General features: G+C 42.9%; 1 protein-coding gene across 1 annotated transcript in view; it reads left to right on the forward strand.

Annotated features, from left to right (window-relative positions):
• LOC126252607 (failed axon connections) overlaps positions 1-25,842 on the forward strand; it is a 155,269-nt gene that overhangs the window by 120,301 nt on the left and 9,126 nt on the right. The window contains exon 2 of the mRNA XM_049953512.1: positions 25,247-25,449. Within this exon, the coding sequence (XP_049809469.1) occupies positions 25,247-25,449 (203 nt within the window). The remainder of the gene's footprint in view (positions 1-25,246; positions 25,450-25,842) is intronic.

Genomic DNA, 25,842 nt, shown 5'->3' on the forward strand with positions numbered 1-25,842 from the left:
TAGTTCGGTAATTCGTATCAAAGCAATTACCACATTCTGTCTTCGCACACGTTAAGATCTTCGGTAAGAATCTGATAAGCAATTTACAATACAGGTGTTTCGTGACAATTACGACCTCAAAAATCAGAATAACCAAAGGAATTAGCAAGAGAGCTTCGCACTATAAAACGACGGTTCTTAGTAACTCGTTTCAGCGTCATTAAGCACCGTTTTTAACGTTCGACGGTTTGCTCGCAGATAATTCGCGTTTGGTAGAGGACAAGGAAGTACCAGTGGTACGCTAAGTACCTACTGCTTGTCACCGTAGGGTAGCTTGGGGACTTGCTCAGAAAAGTGCTTCGACGAAGAGAGAACTTAAGGGATCCAAAGATTTTAGTAAGTTTCATCCTATTTCTTACATCCGCGCATTTCCAATTCTGAAGCAGTATGTGGGTGGAAAACTTACTGAATGCAATGAAAAAGGATTGGTAGTCGTAAATCGGTGTTTGGTACTTGTTAAACTGCTCTCAGAAGATGGCTCCACTCAGTGGAAAGTGGTGGAAAAGTGCACTGACCTAAATGGTCAGATGAAATGGGACTACGATCAAACAGTATTTGTGGCTCAAAGAAAATGATGTATGCGTGCATGCGGCGTAACATGCGTAACGCTTTAGTGCAACATTATAGAAAAAGTGGTCGTACCAGTTGCGAAAATGAGTTTTGCGAACGAACGGCGTCGGCGGCTGCGGCGGCGGCGGCGGTGTCGGTGTGGGGCGTGAAGGCGGGCGGCTATTGACGCAGGGAGGCGCGCCTGCGTGCGTGCGCTCCCCCTCCTCTGGGCTGCTCTTCACACCTCGGGTGCGCACAATGACGCGCTTGTGGAGCACCGGCGCCGGCACGGTAGCGGCGGGCCCCGCGTTACCCTGTTCACACCCCGGCGTGCCGCGCCCACACTCACCGCTGCTCTCCCTAGCAAGCGGACGACGACCTGAGAGCGGCGCTAGTCACATTACACTGCGCTGGCTGGCAACGTACAAACAGAAAACTTGCATCTGCTGCCAAAAGCTCGTAGAGGTTACCTTCATTTAAATTCTCTATTCGTGTCGAGAAGTCGAACATGAAAGGAAGGCAGTAGTTTAGGAGAGAGGAAATAAAAACTTCGAGGTTTGCCGATGACGTAGTTCTGTCAGACCGTAAAGCAATGGGAAGAGTAGTTGAACGGTATAGATAGTATCAGTGAAAGGGATTACAAGATATCAACAAAAAGGAAAATTAGGGAACCAAAATACCTGATGGCCGAAATAGGCGGATATAAATTGCAGACTTGCAGTAGCAAGAAAATCATATTTGAAACAGAAATTTGTTACTTTCGAATATAATTTGTCAGGACCCCAATTTCGAAGGTATTTCTTGGGAGAAGATAAGAAAATCGCAGCATTTGAAGTGTGGTGCTACGGAACAATGCTGAATGTTAGATGGATAGAACGAACAACTAATCATGAGGTACTGCATCGTCGGCCGCTGTGACCGAGCGGTTCTAGGCGCTTGTCTGGAATCGCGCTGCTACTACAGTCGCTGGTTCGAATCCTGCTTTGGGCATGGATGTGTGATGTCCTTAGGTTAGTTTGGTTTAAGTAAGTCTGTCTGGGGGACTGATGACCTCAGATGTTAAGTCCCATAGTGCTTAAAGCCATTTGGAGCATTTTTTGGAACTGCATCGAATTGTAGAACAACTGGCTGAAAGAAGGCGCGGTTTGATAAAACATAGTAAGGCGTCACGGAAGCTTAAATTCAGTATCAGAGATCGCTGCGAGGGGTAAAAGTTGCAGACAGCCAAGGCAGTCAATGCAGTAAGCAGGTTAAAATGAAATTAGGCTTCAGTAGGAAAGCAAAGAAGCAGATTGCACGGGATGGACTAGCACAGAGCTGGATCAAAGCAATGGTCGAAGATTCAAAGAACTGTGACTGACGCCCGATAAACAGGGAACTAACATGCATCGAGATCAGAAAATAGTGCATTGATAATGGCTAGGTACTAGCCGAAATCTGGATTTGCGTAATAAAATCTACAAAAGTGTGACTGCTGCGCTTTATAATTTATAAATCGTAAAACAGTCGCTGAGTGCACCCACTTTCCTAACGGAAGGTAACCTAATGAATCGTCGAAAATCACACGACATGGTGAAAGTCTCTCGTTGAGCTCCCTACCAGATCAGATTACCAGACGACATTGAGAAGAACTGAAAGAACGGGTTTTATCGTGGAATGTAGTGTTTTGGATATAATGAATTAGTACGACAATCATTTCAACAAAACCTTAATTTTGGTCATGTCTTCATTATGGAATTTCAAGGTACTTCTTTTTCTTCCTAATGCAAAAATTTCTCCACTTGGGGAAGAATGTTCATCACGGTGCTCGGAAGAAGACAGGAGTGGTAATTTTTGCCACGCTCTGTTAGTATGTGGTCCGGTAGAGATATAGTTGAAAAGTAGCGTCTTGCACACTGACAGTTTAGTGTGGTTTGCAGATTAAACGTGTACGTTCATGCATCAGATCCGTCGTCTGTGAATGGTCACCTGTTTTCTTTTATCCTCGTGTTTTTTTATTTGAACGTTACCACAACACCTGGGTCAGTTTACCAGTATCCGCCATAGAGTTGAAACCATCGAAATCTTGAAATTTAACCACATACTGAGTGACATCAGCTGCTTTTGCGTGAAATGCGGGCTCTGTTAGTGATCAGTTATTTGCCAACAAATACGTAGTTGCTTGGGACAATAAATGAACATAACTTTCGCAAAGCAGTAATTTTTCTTTTTAATACCCAAACAGTTTTGTATCACTAGACTGTGTTCTCACAGTGTTTCGTCTTACTCGGACAAACACACATTTAATGTAGATTGACGAGACCGTAGGAAAGCAGTTGCCTGTCTTTTTCAGCTCTGTCATCTTAAGATCTCGACTGTGTACGGTCTTATAAATTGCATATCTTCTAATTTTGTGGCTTTGGCTTTTTATAGAGGCTGCAGAAGACTGATCGTAAAACATTGTTTGGCGAAACGGTGTGCCTACATTTGAAAAATCAGGCCAGGTACACGGGTTGAACAGTAGTGCCTTTAGAATGAAATACGTTGTTTATTCACTTGGGTGAAGATTGAGAAACAGAGCGAGAGAGCAGCAGCATCCTTACACAACAGGCACAAACTATGGATACACTGAAGTTATTTCGTTAGGGAAAAGTTCGAAGACTCAGAATTAGATTGGCCTCTTAAAGGAAATTACATTGGAGATTAGTAGTAACCATTTTATAATATTTAATAACGTCTGTTAAGTGGTAAGTCGAATTGTTTGATCGGTTGTTAATACAGAGACGTATATAGCATGTTTAAAGATTAGTTTGTGAATGAGGGCGCCTGAGGTTTCCAAAATGACTTCAGTTTGCTCAGGCTCATTTAGTTCCTGCGTAGCTTAAGAAAATTAAGATGCCACAGATTCGTAAAGTTAGTGTCAAATAACTCATTTTATATCTTGTGAACAGAGTATGGTCATTCGTGAAACGTGAAATGCTAATAACTGGAGACCTATCGGCCCTAGACTCCTTCTTTCCTAAAACGCCCGTTCTGTAGTGCAGTATCCATTATGGAAAAGTTTCAAGAATGGAATTTTCTTTCTGAGAGGCCTTCATTGTAAACACCGTCGCCCAGCGGAAAATTAGTTTCCGAGACAATCGCCTGATTAGCGACTTGCCTGTGCCAGAGACAGTAAAAAATGCGTCGCCTGTGTACGTACACAAAACTCCCGCGTCTCGGCACAGGACGTGACGACTGCACGAGGCGCGTCTACGCAACTACCGGAAGTGCGTGATTGCGTGGTCTGCCTACGCAAGGCGCACTGCGCGTGCGGGTGTTTAAACAATGAACGCTGCGTCGGGGAGGACAGACGCCAGAGAGCTTTAAATGTCGTAGCGCTGGGCAGCCGGAGACGTACAGATATTGGCATTATAATGTCACGCTCGAAAGTGTCCTTCCAGTTGTGTAAATAAAATGTTCGATTTAATGAACTGCCCATCTGCAAGATTGCCTAGCTCTTTCCCAATGAGCCCAAGAACATGACATGCAGTTTATTTAGTAAATACAGTAAAAGTGTCCGGTTATTCGTGTAGTGTCGTGTCCGCGTAAACCAGGATCAGCAGGAGATTGCTGTTGTTTCAGCCAAAGCAGTTGTAGCTCAGATCAATAAAAGCACACCCCCACAAAAGCTAAAGAAACTGTGCATAAGGGAGCTGTAAAACGAATGTGCGTGATAAGATATTTTTGGTTCCTGAAGCAAAGTCGGGTTATGGCCTTCTGAAAATAAAGAAAAAGTCGAGAAGTTAGATGGTGCGATTTCGATAGTGAACAGGGAGTAAAAGGAAAAATTCGGGTTCATTATGCACTGAAAACTGACCGACAGGGCGGATACTGAGTAATCGTTCTCACATGTTTACCGAAATCAAACCATTTGGAGAAACCGAAAAGACGTAAGTTAACTTTCCAGTCGGATAAGGCAGGCAAGGATGATGAAAAATAGTTACAGAAAATGAGTGTGTCTCTCTCTCTCTCTCTCTCTCTCTCTCTCTCTCTCTCTCTCTCTCTCTCTCTCTCTCTCTCTCTCTCCCCCCCTCTCCCCCCCCCCCCCCCCCCCGGTAGTCCTACTACGGCTGTGGTGAATGGACAGCAGCTAAAGCACTTTGTTCAAAGATGGGCGGTATTGGAAAGGTGTTAAAAAGTGCCGTGCATCCAGAAAATTAGGTAATACTATGGGAACGAGTGAAGGCCATGATGGGTGATTCTTAAGAGAACGAATATTGGCGTCACGTGACCGTATGTGGTTTCTGCTGATTGGGAGATGGCAACTGCTGTGATACTGGTCTATCTGTTAAACAGAACACCGATAGTGGATCCTCTTCTCCATTCTTCCTCAATGTACGTCTTCAAAACAGCCAGAGCTTTCTCTGGTAATCTTTGAAGACCAAACAGCTGATCTGTAGCGTAGTCAGTGCCATGTCAATTCAATGAAACAATATTGTTACATATTTGCATAGGTGTCTGTAAAGTGCAACGTTGTTCGGTCTCTAACGTTTGGAGAACGAATCGACAATCTTCATCTACATGAAATATGAACTCCGTCAGCCACATAGTGTATCATAGTTCTCCGTCCTTCCTACTCTACTCGAGTAAGTACGTGGGAGGACTGTATATTTCCCTGTGCATATTCTCGAAATTATCAAAGTGAAGCAACTTAACAAGGTGTGTTGGTGATGACACTGTTCCTTAACTCGTACTTTGTGTGCATTCAAAATTTGTGTCGAAATTTCAGTGATTCTTACTGGCTTTCTGATAGCGTCTCCCACTGGTTTTTTGAGCATTTGTGATGTTTCCCGCTAACCAACTAGGGACGAATCGGGCATCTCTTCCTTGAATTATCTTCCATTAACCGAACTGGTAAGAAATCAAAGGCCATGGACAACGTTCTAAAATTAGTCTAAAGCAGTATAAGCACGTCTTTCGTGAAGGAATTAACTTATTTAGGATTCTTTTAGTAAGTCTGTGTAGCAACTTCCCTCTGAAAAATTGATTTATATGATAGTTACACATTGAACAGGTAATCCTCCTATGGTTCCTAAGATTAAAAACAAAAATACTGCAGTAATACATACGTCGCTAGAGACGACAGATAAGTTGAGTAAAAGACTTATAAGGAGGAAAGATCTGGCGACGGAAGATGGGCTGTCATTTCCTAGTGAACTGAATTTGTAGAGAAAACGTGTAAATAAAGTGTTCGGAGTCAGTGATTTGTTTGTTGGATCACAAAGCGTTTAGACTGCACTCACCATCCTCAGCTGGACACTACCATAGTTACGTATACTGTATTGTTGCACTGCTCAAATAACTTTCCACAGCGGCAGGCAGAATGCATCAGTGCTTCTTTATTGTATACAGAGATTTTTTATGATACCGGAAAGGTCTGTATTGTCATGTTCATACAAAATGTCACACCTAATGTACAGCGGAGAGCAAGTACAGGAAGTAGCAGTGCGCATCATCTGTTTGATTGCACCTTACCTGTATGAACACATTACTCTTGCATAATTCCTTTTGGAAAAGGATTTTGCCTTCAACATAAATTTTTCTTTTTCACCCATACGTGTTTCGGTGAAATTTTACCTTAGCCACGGAGTTAATTTTCTTGCAGCATAAAGCTGCCTGTCGTCGGCAGTACAGCTAATATTTGGCACATTTCATTTGAAATTTTTTCTACCTTTCACGTTGTCGTTATTATGAAACTGTACTTACAAAAGCACTGTGTCAGTTTAAATGTTTAAGTATAGGAGTGCTGTTTCTGAAAAAGACTAAATACAACTTGGTATTCATTGGTCCTTCTGCTGTGAGAGAGACCGTCCTCAGCAATAATACCAAGAAAGTAAATATGTAATTCTCAGCCTGAGGGTCATGATTTAGTCATCTACAGGTGATGGTGTACAAAAATTGCCAAAGTACGAGTAGGACTCACGCTCTAAAGAGTTTCGTACAAACGTACCTAAAACTAGAATTGACTTAACAGAATGAGTTCAAATGGCTTGTGTAAATTTGCATTTGCTATTGTAATTCCTGAGGAAAAGTGGTCTAAAAAATGCGCGCACACTTGGATATCATGGGAGTATTTTTTTTCCATGTAATATGATTACAGATTAATAATTTTCGGATTTTCCTTTAGTTGCACAGTGAAACGGCGCTGCTTTCCAAATTTCATAATTTTAAACAGGAAGTAATTCATGTGTGTTGATGAGCAATTTGCAAGTATCAAAATGACATAATGGTCGTACCTTTAGACTGCATTGACTTAGTTTAAAGTATTTACACAGACAGGGACCGTTGACTTTCCGATGTGACAAATTTCAATTCGATAAGTCTGCCAGTTGCTGAGAAAAAGAGATCTCAAGTCTGCCGTAAGGACACAGTGACCCTCTAAGGGTTCCGTTCCTAGCAATTGAGGCACAGAACCCAAAAACGACTAACATTGGAAACATATTTATATATATTACTTGCAGATACGCCATTTATGGTAAAAATAGTAGTAGGTGGTGGTGGTGGTGGTGGTGGTGGTGGTGGTGGTGGTGGTGGTGGTGGTGGTGGTAAAACAGTGAAAGATGCTAAAACTGGAGCTAGTGTGTGCAGTGCGGATGCGGCGCTTGCGAGTGGAGCAGCGTGGCATTATGTCAGTGGCGGCAGGGTGAACGGCCTGAGCGGCAGTCGCCATAGCAACGGGTGGCGGCCGGGGCGCGGCAGGGCTGGGGCTGCTCAATTACGCCGCCCTCGGCGTCGCCTGGGCCGTAACGAGCCACCACCAGCCGGTCACATCCTGCCTGCTCTCCGCTCTCCTCTCTGGACCAATTAACCCACTACTACTTTCACATGACAGCACCAACGCTGGAGTCACACACGGATAAATCCCGTAACTGTGAATCGACTATTAAACTTCTCCGTAGCGCAGAGAGTGGTAGAAGCTGATACTGACTACTTTTCCTTCTTAGCAGACAGATATACAAAAGACTTCAATTAACAGTAATTTATTCCCCTTCATTATTTAAAACAGTCTGTCAACGCAGGGGTAACTTTCCGAATCTGCGACTGTAGAATTCGTGTGGCTTTTAGGCGAAGAACTCTACGAACCATGTTCGGAGCTCATTTTTATCAGGAACGGAAGTTCCTTGAAGGTTGTTACAGTGTGAAAATTTGAGGGCGCAAGAGCAGGTGAATAAGGTAGATGCCGAATGATTTCCAAATTTCTGTATGGAGGCCGTTTTTAGTCTAGCATAATACAAGCGGGCGTTATCGTGGAGTAGCGTCACTTCAGGCAGTCTCACTGGTTATTGGATCGCGTCTGCAAGACGTCTGTTGTTGTTGTTGTTGTTGTTGTTGTTGTTGTTGTTCTTAATAAATGGTAGCAGCGATGGTTATACCTCGGGGAAAAAAAATTCGCAGTACACCACGCCGTCACTGTTCTGCCAGAAACGTAACTTACCTTTCGTCGATGCGCCATTCCTTTCTTTCCCTTACGTTAGCAGAAAGACACCACTCCTCGTCACCAGTAACGATACAGGATAGGAATGGTCGGTGTTCTTCACGAGCCAATTGATGAGCAAACAGAGATGCGAGGCACTATACACGCGATTTTTGTCCCCCACTGCATGCAAATTTCGCACTGTGGTGGAATGATCAGTTCATCATATCTTCCCGTTCTCGAGTTCACTGACTTGGATCATTGTAGATTAATGCGTTTAAATGATCATCAAATACCGATGGTTAGCTCTGCTATTTGACAGCAAATTAACTGATGATTGCGGATGTAAAAAGAAAATTCTCATTGGCAGTAACTTTTCGGAAAACGACAAATTTGACATTGAAGTATTTTCTGAAGGTATTTGTCTGCAGTGTAGCCTTGTGTAGAAGTGAAACGTGAACGATAATCAGTTCAGACAAGGAGCGAACAGCTTTCGAAATGTGGTGTTGCAGAAGAATGCTGATGAGACGATAGTTAAATCTTACTTCTAGCCAAGAGGTACTGAAACGACAGGAGACGAAATGGAATTAATAGCACGACTAAAATAATTGATAGATTGGACACTTCCTGCGGCATAAATCTAGCAGAGCCAGCCAAATCATTGGCAATAGTAAAAAGGTTAAAAAGGAAACAGGTTGCAGTGGATACTCAAGACTTACACTGGGTAAACAAGAGTGAAGAACAGCGCCAAAGCAGTCTTCGGATTGAAGATGGAAACAACGAGAAAAACATACTAAAGGTTGCACAACGGTTCGTAGTCCCGAACAACTCTGTATTATTCATAACCGGCTAGGTAAGAGCGTACCACGTCCAGTACAGCTTACCTGATAAACTGTGTTTTGCAAATAAACATTCAGGTTAACAGCTTCTTATCTTCATGCGAAAGAACTTTCTCCCAGTCTGGCAACCTTTTGTCACTGGAGAAACTGAGTTCTAAACGATTGAAAACAGGCGCACGTCGTTGCCATTTTCGGAAAGGATGTTTACGCGTATTGGTATAGAGAGAGAGCCCTATATCGACGACGGCAATCTCTTATAAAGTAAGAAGTTATATCTACGTATAGACATGTTTCATGTTGACAATGTACCTGAGAATTAGTATGGATGCAACTAGTAGCGATTTTGTGAAACTCCATTCCCGCTATTCGTCCAGAGATTCAGATGGTTATAGGTTATGGCGCCCACGTTGATAACGTGTTAATTTACTTACATGATAAATACAGTTCCGTTCTATTAGAAATAGAGTAATTTCGCCGCTTGGAATGAGAGAAAAATGAGGGGCAAAGATACTCAGAAAAATATGGAGCATATCAAACTTATATATGAAAATAGATGTTTTCGTTGCGTAGTTGAACGGGAGGATGTAAAAAGTTAAATATCTCGTAAAATTTTCGTATTGCCTTGCTGAAAGCCGAATTCATAGATAAAATATCGGAAGGTTGATTAGTGGTGCTTGAAGTAAACAAAGCACACGCCTGAACCTTGAACACGACGCCGCGCGGTCGGTACCTTGAGAGTATGCAAAACGCAGAGTACATCTGTTTGGCAGATTGAGGTATCACAGTTCTTCTAGGAGCCAGTTCTGTAAGTTGTAAGATAGATTCCAAGCAAGTGGTGGAAGCTAATAACATTTGTGTACGTTGCTGTAGAAATATTTTGCGAACGCGGAAAAGTGCTGTTTCGTGGCTCCAGTTAAAAACAGTTCCTAGTTGCGAATGTCATTTATTAAAAAAACATTGTTCGGCACGCTTTGCAATGCATCCATCCCCCTTTATTCCCAACTGAAGGAATGAAACGTCATCGAGAAACCGAAAACTACGGATTTGCAGTTACCGTATACTTAAACGTCACGTCTTATCACTCCCACGTTTACGTATGGTTGGAGTATCTTACTCCCACAATATCTTTATACAAATAAGTCATGTACACGCAAAATTAAATTGAAAATTCTCCCTACGTTGGAGTCACTCTCATGATGCTCCCTATCTTCCTCCACGGCCTATGAGCAGTAAGGGGTTCTTACACCCCGCACAATTACAGTTGATCGCAATCGTATAAATGGTATGGCAATACAGAGAAGACGAACATACGTTAATTTCGATAAGTTTGAATAAGCGTTACACCTGTGGTATGTATGTTTTTGTAATGCTGTGCTTGTCCTACAAGGTTTTACAATACAACTAAGCAAGCTAGAGACTGAAAGGAGTACGTAAAAAAGAATATTAATAGATGCGGATAATACAATTACACTTGCCTATTATTAAAGGAGCGCGTAACAAAACTATATCGACAGGCTTAGAGGTGTTGTAGTGTGTGTACTGAGGGACAAATTAAGTACAGGCACTTGTCTGGAAACTTAATCCAACAACTCTATAAAGCGTCAAAATTACAAAGATCGACGCAAGCAGTGTTGTCTATTGTTGAGGCGTTCTATGCTTGTAACGATCGGAATACTGTCATGCTGTGTGAAGTGCCTCTTACTGTACGTCAGCATACAAACTAGATGCCGAAGGAGTGGGTTAGCGGCAGGCACTGGCGAGTAATTGGTCCCTCTAACTTCGACGTGCTGCACCGTGGTTAGTTTGCTTTCCCCGACATGAATCCCTGTGCTATATTTGTTTCTCCTGGCCCTCTACACCCTCTTGAAGTTAATCGGTATTTTTCTGTTAAATCTTGTATATATTGTGAAAGATCGTCAACATCTTTCTGTTGGAATGTTAAGGCATCCTTGCTAAGTGACTCGTAATGACTCCCTGAACTACACCTCTACATTTGTGACGATTGAAGATAAAATGTACTTCTAACACCCAAACTATTAGGTGTGTCGATCAGAAGTTCGTTAGAGAGAGTGGGCTGATATGGGAACCGGAGAACCGAAAAAACCCGAGGGGGGAGTGGGGGCGGGCGGTGGTGAGTTGTGCGGCTGGCGGTGGCGACGGCAGCCGCGCCCTACGGCGCCTGCTTTCCCGCTGATTAGCCAGCCCCCCCCCCCCCTCTCGTCCTCGCCGTGCAGCTTTACAACCCCCTGTGTCGGGGGACCTGTTCTGTCCTGTACTCGTATCGCTACCAGCACGGAAATGCTCCCTTGACGCCCTTCTAGGTGCTACGTACGTGAAGTGAGGAAAAACGAAAGTTGGGGGAGGGGGGGCAGGGAGGATAATATACTGATCACTATCGTTGAATACTGACCTGGAAAATCTCTTCGAACTGCGCGTGAAAACATACGACTGCTCTGCTACGACACCCCTGCCTCTACCTGTGGCTAAACCGTTCTCCACCAAACGCTGTTTCGCAGTGGTGGCAACCTGGCGCCGTAAGAGTTTCAGTGGAGTATGGGAGTAGCAGATAACAGCAACATAACTTTGAGTTTCTATTAACTGTCGGCCTCGCTATCTGCATTACGAGAATCTTCTGCGGCATGGAAGCGATTCGCGTGTATAACGCGCGAGGGCTATACATATAAGAAACAATATTGTTGAGGTAAGAGATACTGTGTGTGGCATCGGTGGAATGACAGGAGAAACACACAGAGAAGTGGGAGAATTTTTGCCATTTAATTTTGCTGATTCGTGTTCTAGGCATAGCTAACAGTAGAGGTCTCTTGTAGACGCAAGTTTGATTGCTACTTCATGTCGTCCACGAAGTTTCGGACGGTCTCGGCCTGAATTTTAAAAATTAAATGTGTCTAAATAGTCTCTCAATAGCATGTTCCAATTAGCAAGTTAATCAGGTTCTTGATACTCTCTTAGATGCATTGCAGTTAACATGGAAATTAAATCGGTGCGGCTGTGCTGTCTCTGAAGTATTCAGGCCTAATTCTATTGTATCTGGAACAGTCAAAATGTTAGTCTTTCTTCATAGAATTACAAAACAGTAAAGTTAATTCAAACATAATTTCTGTAGATTTGCAGTGAAAAGATATGACGGTTTTCGCATCAGAATGAAAGAAATACTATGCTTCGTAAAAGACGCAACATAACCACCTCGTCACCTCTTGTGATGTAAGAAATCAGTGCTTTATGCAATATGTCAAAGCTCTCCGTCTAATAATGCTGTAGCGGTCACAAATATGTTACTTGTTGCCAGAAATACGTAGAGCATACGCCAGCCGGAAATGCGATGAATACTTGTGTAAAATAAATTTCTGACGTACACTACTTACTGCCTACGATCAATTATCACGGCTACGTGCCGGTAAATGTGGAGACGATCGTATACAGTGTTTTGCAATATCTTCTCAGTGCGTGCACTATTTTTCTTGAACTCTTACACTATCTGAATACCGCAATAGAAACACTCCTTGATAAAGTAATATCCTCTGTGCTACAACATAACACTCAGAATATTAGAGAAATTGAATTCCTTCAAAACTTCAAAAGACAGATAATGGTCCACCTGTTAGAACAGGTCTCTCCTCTTCGTGTTGCTCCTGCTCAGATTTAGTTACTTATTGCTTGTTTAGCCTGACTACTTTCGGAGTTTGTATTAATTTTTGCTTTATTTTTGTTTACTGTCTGTACTTCCTAAGGTTTGACATTTCTCTGTTTTCCTAAACGACAGCTGTCATCAGATTTGCTTAGTTTTACGGGTGTTACCACTCTATTAAACTTTGTGCATTAGGCATCGTAATTTTTCAGAGCTTTTGTCAATATGCAGCTTTGTTAAATCCCTAATGCACTCGACTATCTGTAAACCTACAGCTCTTCAGGTTTTTATTTTTTCTAATATTTGAGATTTGAAAATGTTTGGAAAATTGGGGTCTTTTTTCGTAAAGGAAGTTCTCAGTACTGTCTGAGAAGGGGGAGGCGGAGGGGCTAGGTGGTGGTAATTGTAGGGCAATCAGTTTTTGCCGAAAGAGTGGGAATGGTTACAAACCAGAGAAGGGGCGGCTTGGATGGCGAGAGCAGCATCGCCGGGACCGCTGTAGCTGGTAGGGGCGGCGGTCGATACAGCACCGCAGCGCCGCACGTGGCGGTCGCGCGCAGCTCCACGTGTCCCCAGCAGCGCGTCGTAAAAAGTGAACGGCGCTGCCGTGGGAACTCTGCGCCCAGAGACAGCGTACCCATCTCGCGCTTGCTTACCGCAGTACGAAAGAAGTATGGCGGCCATTTGAAACGCTCGTCTCGTGTGTCCTCGGAGCTACTCTGTCGTCGTAATCGCGGATACGCCCGGAATTAACGTTGTCTTCGTAATGTGCTCCAAGCGAGACTTTACGCGGAGTATAGGTCGTAAACGTTCGTTAGCAAACCCTGCACAGATACGCAAACATGTCTAACCACAACTCGGCAGCCTCGCTTTGACTTGAGCGACAGGGTTAAATTTTCCATTACTCAAAAATCAATAAAGCACTGTACCAGTTGAAGTGTAGCAGTTGCATGGATCACGGAGCGGTAAGAGTACTGGGCTCCGGAAAAGTAAAGTTCTTCCACAATTATTTTCTTTACCAGAGGCATTAACAAAGGAAATTTGGCCCAATTTAATGATATTAATCAAATCCTAAGAAAGTTATGGAAAAAGTTGCAAGAATCGGTTAAACTTAGTGCAGTTACAGGAATATTGACATCGATAGAGGTCGAATTCGTGCAAGTGTGTGTAGATCACAAATTAAGAAGGCAACTCGCGCTTATCGGCCACTTTACAACAACAGAGTGAGAGTCCCTATACGTCGTTACATGAAAGGAAGACACCCAGTCAACAGGCCATGGAACATGAAATTCTTGCCGAAAATAATTACAGGCTAACATTACTTCGCATTAATATCGTAGTACACATGTGTAACCAATTCCTGAATACAAGAGAATTTTAGGTAACACCACAAGAGACTTGGCTCGAGGTCTTAAATCTAAGAAGTTTCTAGAGAAGTAGCAAAGTAAAAGTTCGCCTCGCCATGTTAAGAACACCTTATGACCCTTGACGGCCCTCTTAATACTGTTACTATATTTCAGGACGCCAGTGCGCAGCCAGGGTCAGAGGAGAATGGGTCTCAAACGAATCAAAACCATACTTAATGTTTAACAAGTGTAGGCTCACCAGATTCAACAGTTCAGCTATTCCGATGAAATTCCAGTAACAGGTAGTCAACAGTTTTAAGGCTCACCCGAAGGTAACCTAAGGTCGATTACGACGCCCCACACACACAGGGACGATTACTGCTGAATGCCACACTTCCTCACGGTACCCCCCCTCCCTACACAGGGATATTGACACTTGAGTACGATTCATCAGCCGGTAGCAGACGGCTCCAGCTTACAGGCACAGTCAACACCAGGCAGTGTACTGAGCGAGACAAACCTCCAGCGAGCAAGAGTATCCAGCGCTAAATTTCTTTAGCCGCCTCTTCGCTTACCCCCTATCGGGACGGGCGAAATCAGTCACCCAACGGCGAAATAACAATATCTCCGGACACACCCATAACTCATCAGTATAAGCTGGCGCACGGCTCACCATACAACTACTTTAGAAAGATTGAGATATCCGATCACTGAAGTGAAAATTGTACATAGCTAACAGTTCATACACGACCTCCAGCCGGCTCTTAGCACTTTCTGCGGGTAATCTTCACAAAAAAAACTGGAATACAGTTCAAAGAAAGTTGGTCACCAGACACACACACACTATTCTTTCATTCCGCAGAAGCAAATGAAACTTACTGGCTTCGATCAAACCTAACTGCATCATTTTATTCATCATCTGCAGCTATCTACTGGTTACACGCTCTGCTGTGACGCCTCTGTGCCGACCACGTCCATGCTCACTAAACCACATCTCACAGAGAAAAACGGTATTCCACGCCCACACCAAAGAACGCAATTTACATTGCCATAGCCTTTCAGTATTGGAAAAGCAGCTTGGTTGATCACGAAGGACCACTTACATGCGACTTGGAAAATAACCACTTCTAAAACACAACCTTCGCCCTACACAGGGCACAGGTATTCTGCCTTACACCAGAGGACTGTGGGCCGACTAAAAGATTTGAGCTCCGGGCAGCCCCACGAAATTAACATTCACGCCTTACTGTGAGCCAGCTGCAGCAGCCGAATGCAGGCGTTTGACGGCAACTATCTGCACCCACTAGTAAGAGTATGCATAAGGCATTTTCTTGAAAGACACCGATCTGAAATTATTTTACAGTGTAATCAAATATAGACGAATAGCTTGGTGTAGTTATTTTACAAGAAAAAGTTTTATAAAAGCTGTGCCGCACAGTTTTATGACGACAGTCATGAAGTTTATGCCGTTGAAAAAACAGTTTTGTTTGCTAGTGAGTCCGCTGCTCGTGGTTGTGCGGTAGCGTTCTCGCTTCCCGCGCCCGGGTTCCCGGGTCCGATTCCCGGCGGGGTTAGGGATTTTCTCTGCCTCGTGATGACTGGGTGTTGTGTGATGTCCTTAGGTTAGTTAGGTTTAAGTAGTTCTAAGTTCTAGCGGACTGATGACCATAGATGTCCCATAGTGCTCAGAGCCATTTGAACCATTTTGTTTGCTAGTGAGCATCCACACACACGCCGTAAAATATCGTTCCACGCCGCTAGAGAGCTAAGCCAAAATGGTGCAGCCCATTGACAGAGTATCGTGCGGTAATTTTCTTTTGTATTCGGTTCGGTACAACGCAGCAACAATCCGTGATATCGCGGAAGCGTACACCATCAGCGCATCATATCACCCAGTGGTTAGAATGGCGGAGAAGTTTCCAATGTCAAATAAGTCTGAATGACGAAGAACGAAGTGGCAGACAATCAGTGCAGGACCGATAATCGGAAGAGAAGTGGAAACCGTGGTGCACGAAGAGCTAGTCAGTACACACTTGGCATGTGCACTTTAGCATGCCTTCCATAGCTTACCCAATTAAAGATCAATTAAGCAACAGCAGCTTACAGTAAGAATACGTGGACGAAACTACGGTACTGTCAGTCACGAATGCTTGCACAGGGTACTTGACTACGCATGCTCGTCAAGCTTGCAGCGGAGTGCGCCACCTAGGTGCGGTTCTGTATAGGGCAATACCATATGCTATGACACGATGCAATAAAAGTCGCGCGACTCGACGATTACCTGTGCGACGCTCCTGCTGCCACACTAGTCGTATCGTCGCGGACAACTTAAAATATGTCAGGTATTTACTAGACACCGGGAAGTGTTACGGCTCTCCTTCCAGCAATTAAAAAAAAATTCATGTTACCCACATTTGGTACACACCATTGTATAGCTAGAAATGCACCAGACTAGCCAGCGACTACATTTTTACGGCAAAGTTTTCAAAATACGTACTGTTTTACGTAATTGCGAAGTAGCACAGAAACTGTGGGTAATAGAGCAATCAGTTCATTACGAAGCTGCGATATCAAATCTAATTGGAAAAAGGTTGCTTAGCGGAAAACTGTCGCGAATCCTTAGTTTTTTTACGTGGAAGTTAGTTTTGCTGGGAAACGAACTACAGAGATTGATGTAGCATTTTTGCATCTACATAAATTTCTTAGGCACATCAGATAGCTACATGGAGCAACCAGCAGTGAGTGTTGCGCCGGGCGATACAACAGATAATCGTTTCGGTGCGGGAATGTTGAGGTGCTGGCGCCTGACTGGTAGGCCGCCAGCCGGACGCTGCGAGCCGTTGGCGGCCGCCTGCGGCTGTTGAGAGCAGAGCTGAGCTCCAAAGCGGCGCCGTTAGCTGCTGCTCTCCACTGTAATTGGCTCTCGCGTCGCGCCGGGCCCGCGGGCACCCGGCCCAAACTGCGCGCCGTCCACACTGCGCCATTACGGGGCCAAGTTCCCGCCACGCTGCTCAAATTTACCGCCACTGTAATGAGCTGCACAACGACGCTAACTTCCCACCCTGAGTACCGCGGTCGTACACCATCCAATAATCCGTTTCATTCCTATTGTATGGTGTCCATTGTAGTGGAGCAGTAACAACGCTTTAACTGTCGCCCACACTCTCCAAAAATAAAGTTACGTTTTGCTAGGTGCGGAAATTTATCCTGCGGCCCGCAGGACACTGCGTGAAATGTTTACTGGGCACAGGGCGTTTCTTATAATTTGACAACTGTACATAATAGTGATACGAGAACTAACTTTTGACACTTCCAATTCAATTTTGTGCCATTGAAACAGAGAAGCATTTAAGAAGTTGGTTTTTCGCACTCTCAATACTTCTCGCGTCATATCTCCTAAACTGTGTTGTAAAAAATTTTATAGTTGGCTTCAGTAGCACATCTCGAGAACGTGTGGAAATTTTCTGGACAATAGTCAACAACAGTGAAATAATAAATCAAAATTTCACGTATGACTTGGAATTTCTAACACATCAATATCTGAAATATAGTAAGACAAATTTTTCCATTCACGCTTTTTGACAGGTTAAAGCGAAAAAGTTTCGAAAAGGTTTGAATTTGGTTTGTTGGAAGTCGGCAGGTGCTACAGTTTCTTCTAGACGAGCAGTATTGCGTGGCTCATTGGCGAAACGCAAGTTCCAGCGCGCTTATTATAGACGCGGTACAATGCGTCGCGACAGAAGTAGCGGAGGCAGAAAAGGCAAACCATACAATGCATTGATGGATCTAAAAACCTGTTAAGTTTGGCACTCCAAAAGTACTTGTATGATAGGGGAGAAGAGTCACTGTGTATTAATGGGAAGAGAACACAGGAAGCGCACAGCAGTTGCACAAATCTTGTTCCTTCGTGAAGAACGAGCGTATAACATTTTAGTAACAAAACAGTTGCACGATGATGCGGAGGACTGACAGCTCCCACTGCCTTATAACGCAGACGTATCACACACCAATGAACTGCGTAACAACATAACCTTCGTAGGTGTCGGCGGTTACGCCAAAGCTGAAAGCTTCACGGCTCAAGCACGGTACAGTGCAAGCTGTTACCGATTTGTTTGACTGATGGGGCTGCTAAGTGCTATGCCACCTACTGCACTGCCCTGATTTGAACCCTCGTGAGTTCAACTAGATTTCTAAACTGAAGGACACACTTCATGGTATTCGCTTCAGAACTGCCACAAATTCGTTGGGCAATAGACTGCGACGCTCTGTTTAAACACAACTGGCACTGCTAAGAGTATCGTAAGACTTCCACATCGCTGGCAACGGGTTGTACACAATGCTGGTGACTACTTTGAAGGTCAGTAAAACTTTGTAACACGTATCTATTTTGTACGAGCTGTAAATAAATGGTTGCCACTGTTAATGTTCCAATCCTCGTATATAAAAAAGATAAGAAGAAAGCAGTTTTCATTGCTTCTTCAAAATGGGTGTCCAAAGAATTTTTTCGTTCTAGTTTTCTTAGGCACTGATGCAGATGAGAGAAGAGGCTACTACCTGATATCTGATTGTGCAAAAAGTTGACACCGCTGCTGTTTAGTGGCAGTCATGAACAGTAACGTAAGTTGTGCATCGTCTCCAGTGTTTCTCTGTTATCTATATTTGATGACGAACTAAAGTTTTCAAATAATATTTATTCCAGATATTCATCTTAACTATTAGGCACAGATCCACTACCTAAAGCGACGTATGAAAATTTGTACTGAACCGGCGCTCTAATCCTGATTTCCTGCTTATCACAAGCAGTCGCCTACCATCTAAGCTATCCGAACACGCTCCTCGGACCGATCCAGTTCCATATTCCACATACCTGTCCGTTTCTCAGATTATAAATTAATTTACCCACACTCGCACATCTCATGAATGGAATACATTTCATTTCTCTATGAACTTATTTTACGCGACAGAACATCGGAAACCACTTTCGAAGACACGCAGAAAAGTTTAAAGGTTTTCACCATCGTCCTAAGCAAACTCAGTACTGCAGTGCCATCGGCAGTGAGTGACTGCATCCAGAACAAATAGACTGCTGCTGTCGTCACAGCCATATTGTTGGCACTGGTCAGGGAGAAGCGGCCACATTGCCCCACCCCACATTTTGTGATACTATTCCTTTTGACTGACGTGTACAAGCATCTAAAATTATAGTACTAGAGACGCAAATTGTCGCAGTCCAAAATGTAGTATTGAAAAAGAAAGCAGACCGCGGAAAAAATCTCGTCAAAAAAAGTAGAGTGATGGGCATATGCTAAGGCGTGGTCACCATACACAACTGCAGAGGGTAAAATGTGAAGGGTCTGGCAATGATGAACAGCAAAGAGTGTGTGGTGTTGCAGGCAGACAGGGAAAGACTTGACACAAGAGGACAAACCGAGGGATCGAATCAGTGAAGGCCGACGGCTTAGTCACGTGAGAAGCGGTGGAACAGAAAGGGGTATGGGAGTTCTATGTTTGGAGCAGAGGGTGCGTGACTGGCGGGGTTCGTGACTGCTGTTGGCCGCGAGCTGTGTCAGTATGCCGCGCGTGCCAGCCCGGGAAAGCGGTACACGTCCGGCCACCAGCTGCCTGGAATGTCTGACACCTTTGTGGAGGCCGTGGCTCTTCAGCTAAGCAAAGGTGCTAAACGTACGTGCCGCGGGGTGCGCGTGTTAAGACATTCCAGGTCATACAAGTAAACGAAGCCGGATTTTTAAAGTGATCCCTTTCCTATTGTTAGAATTTCACTGCACCCTCCCTGACTTGACTTGCCACTGCTGTCCTATCCTCCTTACCAAATTTTGGGTGCTCCATGCTACCATCGTAAGTCAGACCAGTGCCGCTTCCACTACTGGCTCGGTCATCACTGTCGCCACGCACTGCACCGCCGTCATTTCTCTAACAATACCACCACTTGCAAAGTAGGTTAGAAATCAGATTAATAATGTTGCTCACGCAGCATATGTTCGCTTTATCGGGCAACAACAAAGTTATTGACTGTAGATGGTATCGTCAGAATGGAAATAATGAAGTCATTGTAAAGTCATATATTTTGGCACTTATCTTGACTGGATTCCCACGTAGATTTCGTCGAAGTTATGGCTCATCTTGTTGATTCTAGGGCGATTCCACTTGGACTGCTAGAAGGTCCATTTCTGTATTTTAGCGATATTTGAAGACCTAACAAATGAGTTTTTCAGAAAATTCTTAATGATCAAACAATCCCAGATCAGAACAATGGCGTGGTAGAAATATTTTTGACTTGGTGTTCACGCTTATAAATTCACATATACTTCTTAATTGTCATATCAAGAAAACAGTTTCGTATCAATCTTCATATATTTAATTTCCACTTTAACCAAACACAAGATTTGACTGTACTTCCACAAAGCGAAATAGCTTCACTTGTGCAAAATGAAACAAAGACTGCCCTGTGCGCATTCGCGCCAAATCGGTTACAAGTAAGTCAAAGATTGACAGTCTCACAGAAATGAATACACACAAGAACCATATCACTGTAATATATAGATACATCGGAGTACCCATGCATTAATAAAACCAAATGTGAATATTGTCACAAAAATGTCTGTTACTTCGCAGAATAGTAGTACGATATTACTGGTATCGAGAACTGGGGTTGGAGTGCCGTAATGGTCACGTAAATAAGAACCATTACAATAAATTTTAGCTTCAAAAGTACTTTTGCTTTCACCTGGTTTCCTACTCGTAGTATGTGTACTTTTGCTCTCCTCATCGTGTTGGATACACTGTTCGAAAAAAGATTTGCTAAAACTCGCAAGAAGTGATAACTATGCAATGTAAACTTGGACAAACATGATGCGAAATAAACTGTTCAGTAGTTACAACCAGCGACATTAATAATCGCACTCCAAATGAAGTTACCAATGAACCAAATACTAGGCGAGCGTCAGCACTGCTGGTTTGCCGTCTTATGTTTCTCAGATTACATGCAATTTTTTCTTTGTTTCGTGTGCGCACGAAAGCGTCGTCCGAGAGAATCCGAACTCCCAAGTTGATTAATGCGAAATTAGACATCGATGAGGAATCTGACTCTTGCTTCCAAGTTCCTATTTTGGTGGCTGTTAATTGCATGAACTTCGTGTAATTCAACTTCGTGTCACAGAAGAGGACCTATGTATTCGCACAGCTTTCTGCAATCTTAATCACTTCGCCCTTCACATTCTCATAGTTTAACCTTTTTTTTCCCTCCATGTCGTTCTTCCTGGATGTTAGTTTGGAAAATCGTTGATCTTTTGTAATTGAAATCATTCATTGTGTGAACTCAAAACTTAATACAGTGAAAGCGTACGACGCTAGTTTTCGATAAAAAGACGAAGCAGACTGAAATTTACGCACAATATTATTTCACTGTAAAAAAGGAAGAGCAGATGAGTTATGGCGTGTTTACTTGAGCTGACGCGAATGTTAGCTCAGGCACACGATATACTAATCAATGAAACTAAAAATACATACAAATGAGTTCACGAGATCCACACACCGATAGAGTATTACTTTCTTTTCACATGTGGGAGAGCAGCAATTAGATTAGAAAAACAAATGTTAATCGCGGACCCTACAATATCTGGAAGGAAGAGGTCGGTTCATGCGCGAATTACCGTGACTGTAGCGTATAATGTACGACGCTGTGATGAGCAATAAAATATCGATAAAACCTAAAACAAGAGCCCAGTCTTAATGTAGGGACAGAACAATCTGGCGTCCCGTTTCTTTGAAGCATTTTGTCAGCATGAAACTCCAGCAGGATATTTTTATGGCACTGCCCGTTTGCCCTTCGGAACAAAAAGGAAAGTTAACCTCCTGAAGTTCTGTAATTGAGAACCAAACATAACAGTAACATTGACGGCATGGAAAAAGTGTCGTATTTTATCTGATCGGCCTGAATTACATCAGCTACTGCGACCATTTACATAGAAAACTGTACTTAGCCGATCAGATAAATTTGGTGGCAACAGCATCTTATAACCACTCAACCGAATCTTTGTAAACAGGAGCATCGCGCTCTACATAGGACTGCAAACTGAATGACCGAATGTGCTGCCTGTTGTATGACTTAGCAAGGTTTCATCCATTTCCGCCCAAGGATGGCAGCACATTTTACTCCTGTACCAGTTCTTAATAATCCCGCAGCTACAGACTTCAGATACAATGGGATGAGAAGTTCCGCCTTAAGCAAGACACCTTTTTTGTTTTGTTTCACCCATACGTTTCAGCACTTTTGTGCTATCGTCAGTGGGTTCTATTTTTTATTTTTAAGTGTAAATCTGTTAACATATTAACTTTTGTGTTGTTTACAACATTATGGAGAAGTTGCATTTATAACTTCATTGGCGAAAAGTGGATGCAAGCATTAGTTAACATACCTTACGCGATGTTATTGTCCATATGCTTACTCACTCTTCGCCAATTAAGTTATAAATGCAACTTCTACATAATGTTGTAAGCAACACGAATGTTAATGTTAACAACAAATTTACAGTTAAAAATAAAATAGAACGCACTGACGGTAGCACAAAAGTGCTGAAACATGTATGTGTGAAACAAAAAAGGTGTCTTGCATAAGACGAAACTCCTCATCCCATTTTCTCAGCAAGCACGGAGACAAGAACAACTGCACCACAAGATGATTGTTTAGGTGTTAAATTTCATAGAATTACGGATAATTGTTTTCCAGTACCAATTCGTGTGACATGACCAAATACTAGTCAGACTGCTACTTTAATCAAATTCGCCCAGCAGACATTTTATTTAATTATATTCAGTTAACGATTATTGCACGCGGGTGATATCTTGACGTGATAGATCTGGCTGTTAATAAAATTATCAGCTTACACAACCATATAACGAACGATGTCTTTTGTGAAATACTGAAACTACAACTGTTATGCGCTAAACCACCAATATTCAAATCACATTACTCTTTAGCACAAAACTGTGTGTCGGTGATGGACTAGTCACCTAGAACATACCGTTTCGCGTTTAAAGTACTCCATTCCAAATAACTTAGAGGCGATCGCAATTACGTACTATGCCCCAATTTTCGCATCAAAACGGATTAAGAACGAACCTACTCGTTCTGAATACGGAAAATATGGCGTGCAAATCTGCGGAAAACCCGCCGTCGATGGAAACAGTAGAGCGCACGCGCCCGCGGCTGTTGCTGGAGCGCCAGCGCCGGCTAGCATTGTTCCCGAGCCGGCCGTCTGCTCGTCGTCTGGGCGGGCGCGGCCAGCACGATCAATACGAGCGCAGCACGGGCTGCGGCCGTTGCCCGGGCGCGAGCAGCCGCCTTCCCCCAGCCCTCAACATCCCGCCCCACTCTGCCACGTCCCGGCGAGATTTCGCGCAGCAGCACAAGCCGACGGAACTACTCGATCGTGCGTGCACTAGACTCGCGTACTCCAGGAGGCTAGAATAAATTTCTAACCTCCTGCCCGTAGTAGTATAGGTGTTAAGATTTGTCTTCCGTTCGTCACAAGCATTACAATTTAGTTCGTCGCTGCCCCTGCTATAATGAAATGACGCCACATCAGAAAAATTTTAGGGACGAGGATGCAAGAAGTACGGCGAAGGGAAAATATGGAGTTGCCCGAAATAAGTCATGGCAGACAGTTGTTCTAAAACAAATTAGTGACTGCTGGGGTTAAGTTAACATAAATCTGTTTCCTTCGAACTTACGTGCAATGTTAACAAGTAAAAAGCAAATAATTGACAAATGCAGGGTACAAAATTACCATGATAATCTCTGGCTCTAATGCAAAATTGTACTCACAAATTCTCTCCTTTCTGCTGGAAGCAAGACTTTCAGAGAGCATGTTAATGCCAATATGGGTGTAACCAGAAAAATTTTACAAACCAAACTTACAGCCTGCCCTGATGCAATGACAAATGTTTGGAGAATTGAGGAATGTTTAGTGGATACTGACCAGTAGCAAATGTACTCAAAATGGTCACTAAATCTTAAAACTATTTTACCATTAACTACAAAACTTTAGGAGTTTCCTCCCCTCAAAGCTTAGGTACTGTAAGCTGTAGTAACAGCATTTTGTAACTGTAAGCTGAGAAGTCATGGGAAAATCTCTTTACTGCCAATAAATTATCTGAACCAAGTCACAACATTAACATTGGTGCTTCAGATGAGCACAGTTATATCTTATCAAACACTGCCCATTGTGATCAATATTAAACAACTGAAGAAGCTGCCACAACTTGGCTCAACCCTGAAATATGCCAGTATTGTTCTCCTGCTCATAAAATCCTGCTTGGATATCTTGTTGGATTAGCATCCGTTGGAGAGAAAGTATTGGAAAGTAGTAGAACCACAAAGTCTTCGGGGTTTTCCTATTATGCGGCCAGTTTCTGCCATAACTTTTTGAGTACTACCCAGGATATGGAAACATTCAGTGTTTGTAAAGTGAAAGATGAATACTGGGAACAGAAAGCTTTGTGGATCTGTTCTGTACCAATTTTAGTAAAATCACTTGGGAAACCCAAAGATTCGCTCCTGACTGTAAGCTTTAATTTCCCAGCTAGCTTGGTTATTTTTGGCATTGCATTTACTCAGTGAATGCTATAACTGCTTGCAAACTGTTAGCAGAGTAATGAAAAAACTGCTTTTGTGGGGAATGGAATTTGTATTAAGATGGAAACAGCGGATTCCACAGTTGAAACACTAACCACTTTGCAGAAAATTAAGGTTTATTTTGATAAAATGAAGATGCTGAGTATAAGCTTCTTTAGGTGCTTAATTTTGGATGGAACAGACAAAAACTGTGATAAACTTCATAGGCCTGATGTTGTATGAAATAATTACAAAAAGTGGTGTTAGTAATCAGTCTTGTAACATTACAGTACCTCCAGGAAAATATAGTGTGCCACTTAAACTGCTGTTGTAGAAGTACTATTCCATAGAGGGCCACAGTAAACTATCCTTTTCATGGAAGGAGCATTTTGGAGACTAAGTGAAGATCGATGCCTCTGCAATTAATGTGAATCATCTAAAAGCATGAGCTTTTCAAGAACACACAAGAGATAAAGAAATATAACATTAAATGTACAAACATTATACTTTTAAAATATATGCCTGAAAGAACAAACATACCAAATTCTAAACTTCAGTCTTCTGAAACACACATGGGTGATTCATTCATACAGTGAGTCACTTTGCCTTCAAACACTGCCCATCCATCGTGTTGTATTAAACTCACTAATCCTATTCAGGTCTCTTGTTTTTACCACACACATGGTGAACACAGGCTCTTTTTATCTAACTGTAAGGATGTAAATAAGTGTCCTGCTGTAAGATATTTTTCTTTTCCAGAATGTTGATCACAAAATGAAGTTCCGGTCGAAAAAGGGACAGCTGCCATTTGTGGAGCTGAACGGTGAAGAAATTGCTGACAGTACCATCATCCTAAAAGAGCTGGGACAAAGATTTGGGAAAGACTTGGATGCAGGTCTGACAAATGATCAGAAGAATGTCTCTCATGCAATGATCTCAATGATTGAGAATCATTTAGTTTGGTAAGTGTAAAATGCCTCTTCACTAGTCACAGAAGCTGAGTATATGTAAAGATGTCAGTTCATATCTGGTTGAACGATCACATTAATTTTGTCTGGGTGAAAATGCTGTGTGGCCCTGGTTTAATTTGTTGAATAGACCTGTTGGAGATCTAGAGTAGAGTCTGCCCATGCCAATATTAATGTGATCCAGTTCAGGGCCTACATTTTCAGCACCATGCAGTGTGTCAGTTTAGTTCTAGTAATGTTACAGCCTGCTGCATAACATGGAATTATTTCTGTATTCCACTTTCTAATGAAGTTGGTGTAATTACAAATTTCTCAAGGCAAAATGGCCTTTCATTTGCTTCTCAAATAAAATAAAATAAAGTAAAAGTAAAACCAGTTAAGTGCAGT

This window comes from Schistocerca nitens, chromosome 1 (assembly GCF_023898315.1).
Source record: "Schistocerca nitens isolate TAMUIC-IGC-003100 chromosome 1, iqSchNite1.1, whole genome shotgun sequence".
In the NCBI taxonomy this organism is placed as follows: Eukaryota; Metazoa; Arthropoda; class Insecta; order Orthoptera; family Acrididae; genus Schistocerca; species Schistocerca nitens.